This window comes from Tachysurus fulvidraco, chromosome 24 (genome assembly GCF_022655615.1).
Source record: "Tachysurus fulvidraco isolate hzauxx_2018 chromosome 24, HZAU_PFXX_2.0, whole genome shotgun sequence".
NCBI classification, from domain to species: domain Eukaryota; kingdom Metazoa; phylum Chordata; class Actinopteri; order Siluriformes; family Bagridae; genus Tachysurus; species Tachysurus fulvidraco.
In genome coordinates this window covers 2772766-2782765 of record NC_062541.1, presented here as the reverse complement: position 1 = coordinate 2782765, position 10000 = coordinate 2772766, and the positions used below count along the sequence as shown (strand labels likewise).

General features: G+C 40.4%; 3 protein-coding genes across 3 annotated transcripts in view; 2 read left to right on the top strand and 1 right to left on the bottom strand.

Annotated features, from left to right (window-relative positions):
• Positions 1-9493, bottom strand: part of LOC113661962 (4-galactosyl-N-acetylglucosaminide 3-alpha-L-fucosyltransferase 9-like) — a 19371-nt gene extending 9878 nt beyond the window's left edge. The window contains exon 1 of the mRNA XM_027176525.2: positions 9356-9493. The gene's annotated coding sequence lies outside the window, so the exon portion shown is untranslated. The remainder of the gene's footprint in view (positions 1-9355) is intronic.
• Positions 411-7019, top strand: LOC113661963 (fructosamine 3 kinase related protein). Its single transcript, XM_027176526.2, has 6 exons — positions 411-774; positions 1597-1748; positions 2882-2973; positions 3153-3235; positions 4766-4888; positions 5567-7019. Exons 1-6 carry the CDS (start codon positions 634-636, stop codon positions 5903-5905), a joined length of 930 nt encoding a protein of 309 aa, XP_027032327.1. The 5' UTR covers positions 411-633; the 3' UTR covers positions 5906-7019.
• Positions 9370-10000, top strand: part of tbcd (tubulin folding cofactor D) — a 48875-nt gene continuing 48244 nt past the window's right edge. Inside the window, exon 1 of the mRNA XM_027176521.2 lies at positions 9370-9547. Coding sequence (XP_027032322.1) covers positions 9370-9547 — 178 coding nt within the window. The remainder of the gene's footprint in view (positions 9548-10000) is intronic.

Sequence of the window (10000 nt, the reverse complement as noted above, 5' to 3'; positions counted from 1 at the left end):
TATTGTTATAATTATTATTAGTAGTAGTTATTATGTTTTCTTCTTTTTCTTCTTCTTCTTATTATTGTTGTTGTTAGTAATAGTATTATAGTTAGTTATAATTATTATGTATTATTTGTTGTAATTATTATTGTTGTAATTATTATTATTATTACTGTTATTATTATTAGTATTGTTTTGTTATTGTTATTATTGTTATTGCTTTTATCATTATTATTATTAGTTGTTATTATTTTTACTATTTTTAAACTTCAAAGTGTTAGTAATATTAAGTATTAAGTCCTAGAAACATGTATTTAAATAAATAAATAAATAAATAAATAAATAAATAAATACTTGTACATTTTGATATTTTGAGAACCAACTGCTTTTACTTCCGGCAATAGAACGCTGCCTGAATCGCACCGCGCATGCGCAGACTTTCACTCCTGCTCAATGTGTCGGTGCTTGTTGTACGCTTCCGGAACGCGATTATAAACTCTTATATTGACTTGCGTTTTATTTGGCTTTTATATAAAAAATAAATAACTAAATAAGAAACGAACCCCATCTGCACGAACCGGATCCGCTCTACCGTTGCAAGGGGCGTTATAACGCGTTATAAACAGCGTTGGTGTATAAACAGGGTCAGTGATGGAGGAGCTGTTAAAGAGAGAGCTGAGCTGCAGCACAGTGAAAGCTGTGGGGTCATCAGGAGGAGGTTGTATCAGTGAGGGTCAGAGCTACAGCACAGACTCCTGTACTGTGTTCACTAAAATCAACCACAAATCACAGGTGCTTGTTTACAGGGGAAAACATTACACACACACACACACACACACACACACACACACACACACACACACACACACACAGTGTGCACATGAAAGCAATCCTTTTAGTGCACAATTACACCAAGTAATATGATCCATTATCATCTTTATCCTGCTTTGTAGTTCTGCTTCATCTCTTTATTATACTTTATATCCAAGTCTACAGACGATCGACGTATCGTTCGCATCAGACTTCGTGATAAATCGTGTGTACGTTCGCCTCCGACGTGAAAGGCGAAGGGAAAACTCCCCGAGACCTCATGAGAAAGAAATCTTAGTAGTCTTATTACAAATCACGACACGATTCTCACTTCAGCCGCCAAAATCGCAGATTTTTTTATTTACATTTATTTATTTAGAAGATGCTTTTATCCAAAGTGACTTAAAATTAGGAAAGATGAGCAAAGTGATAGATCAAGCGTGTTCTGTTCCTACACGGACGTGCTGGACGCTTTCATCCGTATCCTTCTGAAAGTTCCAGTGTGCGAACACGATTCTACGGATCTCGCGGGACATCGCTACGTATCCGTCTCGCTGCTAGGAGTTTCCTGTGCTTGTAATTTTACTTTTACATTGTAATTTGCATCACAAATTTATTTACATTCTCATCGCGTTAAGTCTTTTTTCCACACCTCTTACATCACAGCAAGTTTCCAGTGTTTTCTTTAAAAAAAACAAAACGACGCTTGCGTTAAAACAGCAAGCTCTTTTAAGACTTTAGTTCACGATTACAACATGAAACCGAACCATGAGCAGAACAGTGTCCTGTTCCCTGTTCACTCAGGCCAGAAGCATGTTCGACGGAGAGAAGGCCAGTCTGGAGGCCATCCTGTCCACCAACACGATCCGGGTGCCCAAGCCATGGAAGGTGGTGGATATGGAAGCAGGAGGAGCCGTGTTCATCATGGAGCACATCGACATGAAATCCTTAAACAGGTTAGTTTAATGCACGGAGAATACAACCAAGAAGCACAGCAGTGGTGCAACCTGGTGCAAGAACGTAAAACCATAGCTTCATCTTTTAAGAGGATTTAAACGTACAAATTGTTCAAATTTATTTATATCCTATGTTTAGTTCTGGAGTTTATATAAACCGATGTACATCACTAACATGAATCTCGGCACATCAGAAAAAACCTCCAGAGTGATGACTGATGCACCTGAAACTTTGATTTTAGACACAAGAACATGACTAGTTAGGAAACGGATTCATATGCAGTGCAAATTTTGAAGTTTGGAGGTCGTTCGGGGAAACGATGGTTTGAGTCGTCGATACGGAGATACTTTGTAGTTATGGAACCAAGAAAGAAGGAAGTGGGAAGTATTCGTAATGACATAAGGATGGCGGTTTATAAGAAATTTGTGTTTATTTTATAAAAGCTTGTCCGTGTATAAAAAAATTAAAAAGTTAAAAAGAGATTATTGCACTTCACCGTTTTGACCACTAGATGCCACTAGAACGAATGTGTTATAAAGCTTAGCAGAAACTTTTAGCAGAAAAGAAGTTAGCATGATTGCTAGTTAGCTTTAATGCTAAAACCCAAGATTATAAAGCACTTTAAAACCAAATACTGTTGTACAATTACAGAATAAAGAGGATGATAATAATCAGTAAATTAAATATACATAAAACACCAGAAGTCGTCGACATTCGCACCCGAAACCTAATTAGCATTAAATACCAGCAAGGTTTCATTAAAAAGCTTTAAAAGATTTAATTTAATTTATATATAGATATAAAAAGATTTACCAATTATGTATCCAACCTGTTGTATCATAAATGATAATTATTTCTTACACAAATGTATTCGAGATGTAACACCCGACGCTAATCATGGAGCATTTTGTTTCGTCATAATGTTTTATTTATTCATTATTACAAGCTAGACAGATATATTGACCACGTGTCAGAAAATCTGGCCATTTTAGAACGCTTCCGAAGATTTCCAAAAAATAAAAAAGGATGTAAAAATAATAATAATATTTAACCCTACCATAAAAAAATGTTTTTAGTAAAGATGTACATTTTAAAATAAAAGAAAAGCATTTCCTCTGTATTGTTTGTAAAGGTACGCGGGTAAGTTGGGCGAGCAGCTGGCGGATCTGCACCTCCACAATAAACGACAGAAAGACAAACAGAAGAAGGAGGAACAGACTGTTGGTAAGAGACGCACTGGTGTCTGAGATACATGCAGAAATAAAATAAAAAAAATACTACAAATAAAAAACACACTTTTTTTTTTTTTTTTTTTTTACTCATTCTTACTATTTGAGCAAGTAAAGGATTTTCAGACATGTAGCAAAGGAAACTTAATAGTTTTTAGTTGTGTATCTGTGCAGGAAAAGGAACCAGCCAGGCCGAAGTTCCGGTTATTGAAAAATTCGGTTTCCACGTCAAAACCTGTTGTGGCTACATCGCTCTGGTATGGAAACACATTTCCTGTTCATTATAATACATCATAAAATGTATACTCATTTAATAAAAAAAAGTACAGTATAAGAACTAGTTTTAATATGTTAACTCAAACAGCTTAAATTTGAGATAATTCATAAGATATAAGATAACAGTCATCGTTTTTAATCTCTTAATACAGCATGGTTTCATCCCGAGACAGTATCTCATCATTAAGTTGAATAATTATAACTAGTATCTCAAAATTATGGCCCGATATCTCAAAGATATCCGATATCTCCCGATATCTCAGTATCTCGTAATTGTGACTCGGTATCTTCTTCTCATACTGATGATTCTGTATCTCAGACCGATGGCTTGTTATCTTAACTTCTGAGATCTCTCCAAACAATAACTCATCAAATGAATTAATACTTGGTATCATGATTAGGACTTACTATCTCACGTTTATGAGATATCTCAAAATAACCAGGGATCTCAATTAAGACTTGGTATTTCATAATTATGAAAGTCAATATATTCATTAAGTCACAGATCTGAGATAGTAAGTCATGTGATGGTGCGATGGTTCCTTGGAATTATGACCTTGTATCTAAATTGTGACTTTGTATCTCGGATTATGATTACTCTCTCAAAATGATGAGATATCACATCACATCATGATTACGATTTTCGATTTTATAATTCTGATGCCATTTCTATTGCTATTTTAGAATCTTAGATAGAGGTGAAGAGCCGAGTGCTCGCAGGTCGGAGAAAAGGGTCACGAGTGTCGTGTGTGTGGCAGAAGAGTGTTAGCATGAATCAAAGGAAAGGTGTAGAAGACAGTAGTGAGAGCAGCTCTGCTGTACGAGTTAGAGACTGTAGCAGTGAGGAAAAGACACGAGGCAGAGCTGGAGGTAGCAGAGATGAGGATGTTGAGGTTCTCTTTAGGAGTGACGAGGACGGACAGGATTAGGGACGAGGACATCAGTGGGACGGCTAAGGTTTGGTTGTTTTGGTAGAAGGATGTTGGAGATGGAGCCTCCAGGTAAGAGGTCAAGAGGAAGGACAAAGAGGAGATATATGTACGTGTTAAAAGAGGACATGAAGGTAATTGGTGCGAGAGTCAAGGATGCCGAGGATAGAGTTAGGTGGAAACTGATGATTCACTGTGGCGACCCCTAACAGGAAAAGGGGGAAGCAGAAGAAGCAGCTCAGTATCTCATAATTATGACTCGTTATCTCAAAATTCTGTTGTACCTTGCCAATATAATGTCTCCTACCTTATCTGAAAACTATAAAAATAGAACAGAATATAGAATAGAAGCATTTGCTTGTCACATCTACATTACAGCACAGTGAAATTCCTCTAATAATTATCTCCTAACTTCAAGATATTGAATATATGAGATAGTACCTCAAAGATGCGAGTTGCCATCTCAGAATTATGAGGTTTGGATACACTGGATTTTTTTTTTGGTGTAAATCAGGTCAGGTATAAAATTAGCACGCTCACTTATAAACAAGGGACGAACGTCTCTCGTCTCCGTCCCTGCAGGTGAACGACTGGCAGGACGACTGGGTTTCCTTTTACGCCCAGCAAAGACTTCAGTACCAGGTGGGATTAGTGGAGCAGTCGTATGGAGACCGAGAGGCCAGGGAATTATGGGCCAGCCTCCAGGTAAGAAAAGGAACAGTAGTAATAGATGATTTATGTGAAGACAAAGTAGATTTTAGCCAATTAAAACCCTGAATATGCTTAATAGCATTATAGCCACTGGCTGGCTGCTGGATCTGAACCGAACACGCACAAGGCTTTTAATGATGTGCTCCTTTTTTTAGCTCTTCATTTGGGAGATGGATTACAGCGTAGCTTAAAACCCAGAAGAGCCGAATTAGTTTCACCTCAGGAGATACAGCGGTTTGTCGAGTTTGTACAAGGCAGGAAGGGAGTTTATTTAAAGCGAATCGAACTGGTCATGTGCAGTGTTTTTATTCAGCCAAAGGAAGAGAAAAAAAAAAACCTGAGGTGACGCAAGCTAGCCGGATAACTAGCTAGCTAGCAATGACTGAATAACTGTGCATTTTTAATCACTTGATTTTTTTCCTTTGTTCCTTTGCGCTCTGCTTGTCCTGTCATTTAGCTATCTAGCTAAAGTTAGCTGGCTACCGTTTGTGATCAAGCTCCCAGCTGAAAAGCTGAACACCTTGCATCGGAAATGTCTAAAGAAATAAAGGCCTACACAAGCTACAAATTAATTATTACTTTAACATTTTGATAGATTCATTTGGTTTTGCTAACTCCTCAGTCTGAAACCCTGTGTCAGTAACGCAGCACGTTCACCTGTCTGCCTTTCAGCTAAAGATCCCGAAGCTGTTCGAAGGCGTGGAGGTGGAACCGGCGCTGCTTCACGGCGACCTGTGGAGCGGCAACGTAGCCGAGTACTCCGACGGCCCACTCATCTTCGACCCGGCCTCGTTTTACGGCCACACCGAGTTCGAGCTGGGGATCAGTGGCATGTTCGGCGGCTTCGGGAAACGCTTCTACGACGCCTACTACGAGAACATCCCCAAAGCACCCGGGTTCGAAAAGCGACATCAGCTGTACCAGCTGTTCCACTACCTGAACCACTGGAATCACTTCGGGACCGGATACAGAGGCTCGTCACTACGCATCATGAAGGAGCTTTCAAAGTAGAAATGGTTGTTCTGATCGCTGAACGTTTTTTTCCCTCTACTCATAGTGGGTTGAATAAATAGATAAATATACATATGCTGCTACAGGAAAATAATTAACAGCATAGAGATGTTTCGAAACGCGCTCACTGTTAACGCCTGCGAGCTTCTCTGACGCCGATTTATTCCTCTTATACCACACCGACTTCCTGACAATTTCCACATTTTATTTATTAAAAAAAAAATTACACAAAGCTTTTATAAAATCGTATTTTATACCGAGTACGTAAATCATTTGTCGTTCACATCCCTGCTATTGAGTTGTTGCTATGGAGATGCTAACACGTCAGAGCAAGCGCATTAACACAGTATAAACACGTGATTTTCAGCTGCACTTCTGTATTCAATAAAAATAAATCAGGAAGAGGATAAGTTTATTGGCCAAGTGTGTTGACACACAAGGAATTTGGTTCCAGCTGTTTGTGACTCTCAAAGGTACAGACATAATTAACACTATACAAGATAATACAGACTAAATTCAACACCTCCTCCTGAACATTCCACAGCTCAACAGCGCCGTGCTGGTTATTCACACTGGACGTCACATTGATGTTTCCTCTTACTGTTAATTAACAGCACGTGTTGAATTGCATTCCCGCCTCCGCCTTGTGTGTGTGGAGTTTGCATGTTCTCCCCGTGCCTCGGGGGTTTCCTCCGGGTACTCCGGTTTCCTCCCCCGGTCCAAAGACATGCATGGTAGGTTGATTGGCATCTCTGGGAAATTGTCCGTAGTGTGTGAGTGAATGAGAGAGTGTGTGTGTGCCCTGTGATGGGTTGGCACTCCGTCCAGGGTGTATCGATGCCCAAAGACGCCCGAGATAGGCACAGGCTCCCCGTGACCCAAGAAGTTTGGATAAAGTGGTAGAAAATGAATGAATGAATGAATGTTGAATTGCATTAATCAACACAATAACAATAAAAGCTTGACTTCTTGACTTGATTTATCAGAGGTTTCACTTCTTGCTCGTTAAACAGCATCTTCTAGTCTTAAAGTGCATCTTATGACAAATGTACATAAAGCAAATAAAGTCTGAACTTAATAAATAAATATTTAAAATGTCTCCTTGTCGGTACTATAACGGTTTATGTCATGACATTTTCTAGTCATTCATAAATGACAATTATTCAGGTTGACAAATTATTTAAATTATTTTTGACAAATTATTAAATCTGTTCATGTAATAAGTCTCGTGAGTTTCACAGGTTTAATCCGCTTCCCTAGAACTGTTCAGAAACGTGCTCATGGTTGTATTGGCTATGCTAAATTGCCCCCAAGTGTGAAGGAGTGTATAAATGTGTACGAGATGGAATGCCATCACATCTGAGGTTAGGCTTTGTATCCAAGTCGCACCATAGACTTATGGAGATATGGAGAATAACCTGATGTACTGCATCAGTGCTTCCATAATAGTTATACGCATGTACTTTTTCATCTACTTCACAAAAATAACTTGTATATCACCTTTCTCATACCCAAAGTCAATGTGCAGCCAACACACACACACACACACACACGCACACACAAATACATACACATGCGCACACACATGCACACACATACAAATACATACACATGCACGCACACATACACGCACAAATACATACACATGCGCACACACATGCACACATACACGCACACACAAACACACACACGTGCGCACACATGCACGCACACATACACGCACAAATACATACACATGGGCACACACATGCACACATACACACACAAACACCCACACACACATACACACCCACACAAATACACACACAAACACACACGCACACACGTGCACATACACATGCACACACATACAAATACATACACATGCACGCACACATACACGCACAAATACATACACATGCGCACACACATGCACACATACACGCACACACAAACACACACACGTGCGCACACACAAATACATACACATGGGCACACACATGCACACATACACACACACACACACAAACACCCACACACACATACACACCCACACAAATACACACACAAACACACACGCACACACGTGCACATACACACGCGCACACATACAAATACATACACATGCACGCACACATACACGCACAAATACATACACATGCGCACACACATGCACACATACACGCACACACAAACACACACACGTGCGCACACACAAATACATACACATGGGCACACACATGCACACATACACACACACACACACAAACACCCACACACACATACACACCCACACAAATACACACACAAACACACACGCACACACGTGCACATACACACGCGCACACATACAAATACATACACATGCACGCACACATACACGCACAAATACATACACATGCGCACACACATGCACACATACACGCACACACAAACACACACACGTGCGCACACACAAATACATACACATGGGCACACACATGCACACATACACACACACACAAACACCCACACACACATACACACCCACACAAATACACACACAAACACACACGCACACACGTGCACATACACACACACACACATACAAACATACACAAACCCGCACACATACACACACACGCACGCACACACGCAGGTTTTGAATATGAAACAAAATGAAGTGAAAAACAAGAGAGATCCAAAGTCTATGGTCCAGAACATGAAATCATCTGCCCCAAAAGTGACAAGTGACATTGTTTTTGGGACGATTAAGAGTCCAGCATCAGTGGAGAAGTAAAGCTAAGACATGTGGAGTTTTAAACTTGTATACTGAAGGTTTATTAAAGACGTATTAATGCTAAAGCTATAAGGAAGGACCCGGGTCATGGGTGAATAGTCAGATTTTACAGGGTGACAAGAATATGGTATTTAAAGGGAAGTTGATTGAAGCATTTTTTTTTAAACAGCTAATTAACAAAGGAGATCTATTAATGGTGTAATTGAAGAATATGGTTAAAATACCAGGCCTTAATAAGGTATTAATTTGGCTTGTGTGTTTGTTTGGGTTCACTTCCTGTCAGTCAAGCTAACTTTTATATAACTTCTCCTCATATACTGAATCATTATTTACAATTAGTCAGTTGTTGACATGCTACAGGCTACTGAGAAGCAACTGATGGTAAGGATTTGAGCTGATGATATTAGAGAGAGACTGAAAATGCAGAATTGTAGTGTTGGGGGGAAAAAACAAAAACAAATCGCGTTTCTGTAAGGACGAGTTGAACGCTGTGGGCTTCCGTACGTCAGGCGCGACGTCATTACCATTGCGACAACAAGCCCGGAGACGCAGCAGAGGCTTGTTGGTAAATATTAGGCAGATATTAGATTTCAGAAGGAGAGAAATTATTAGAGATCATTTACGGAGCTTGGGGTCTGTAAAAGGCGCTGAACATAGTGTTGATCAGAAGGTCAAATAAGGGAGTTTTTCACCTGAATAAGACACAATGGAGCTTCAGGATGTAGAAGGTGGTGATGATGGAGCTGCAGAATCGGAGCTCATGTCCAGTACTAATGTGTTGTCTGGGTTCACTGAGAGCTCCGACATCAGGGCCCTGATCTCCAGCCTGGTGGAGCTGCAGGAAGACGTCACAGCCCAGGAGACCACCATCCAGAAATTCATGGGTGAGAAACTGCGCCATCTGCTCCACCGGCTTTATCAGCTCTGTCCGTGTAGCACGTGTGTGGGTGTAGTGCGCAGTGTGCGCTAATTAGGGTGTAGTGACTAGTGTAGTGCGCAGTGTGCACTAGTTAGGGTGTAGTGCGCAGTGTGCGCTAATTAGGGTGTAGTGCGCAGTGTGCACTAGTTAGGGTGTAGTGCGCAGTGTGCGCTAATTAGGGTGTAGTGCGCAGTGTGCGCTAATTAGGGTGTAGTGCGCAGTGTGCACTAGTTAGGGTGTAGTGACTAGTGTAGTGCGCAGTATGGACTAGTTAGGGTGTAGTGACTAGTGTAGTGTGCAGTGTGCGCTAATTAGGGTGTAGGGACTAGTGTAGTGCGCAGTATGGACTAGTTAGGGTGTAGTGACTAGTGTAGTGTGCAGTGTGTACTAGTTAGGGTGTAGTGACTAGTGTAGTGCG

Excerpts from the sequence above, each read along its gene's own strand:
- LOC113661963 (XM_027176526.2), top strand. The coding sequence starts at position 634 with ATGGAGGAGCTGTTAAAGAGAGAGCTGAGCTGCAGCACAGTGAAAGCT. Across the intron at positions 775-1,596 it reads AAATCAACCACAAATCACAG|GCCAGAAGCATGTTCGACGG; the intron begins GTGCTTGTTTAC and ends CTGTTCACTCAG. Across the intron at positions 3,236-4,765 it reads GTTGTGGCTACATCGCTCTG|GTGAACGACTGGCAGGACGA; the intron begins GTATGGAAACAC and ends CCGTCCCTGCAG.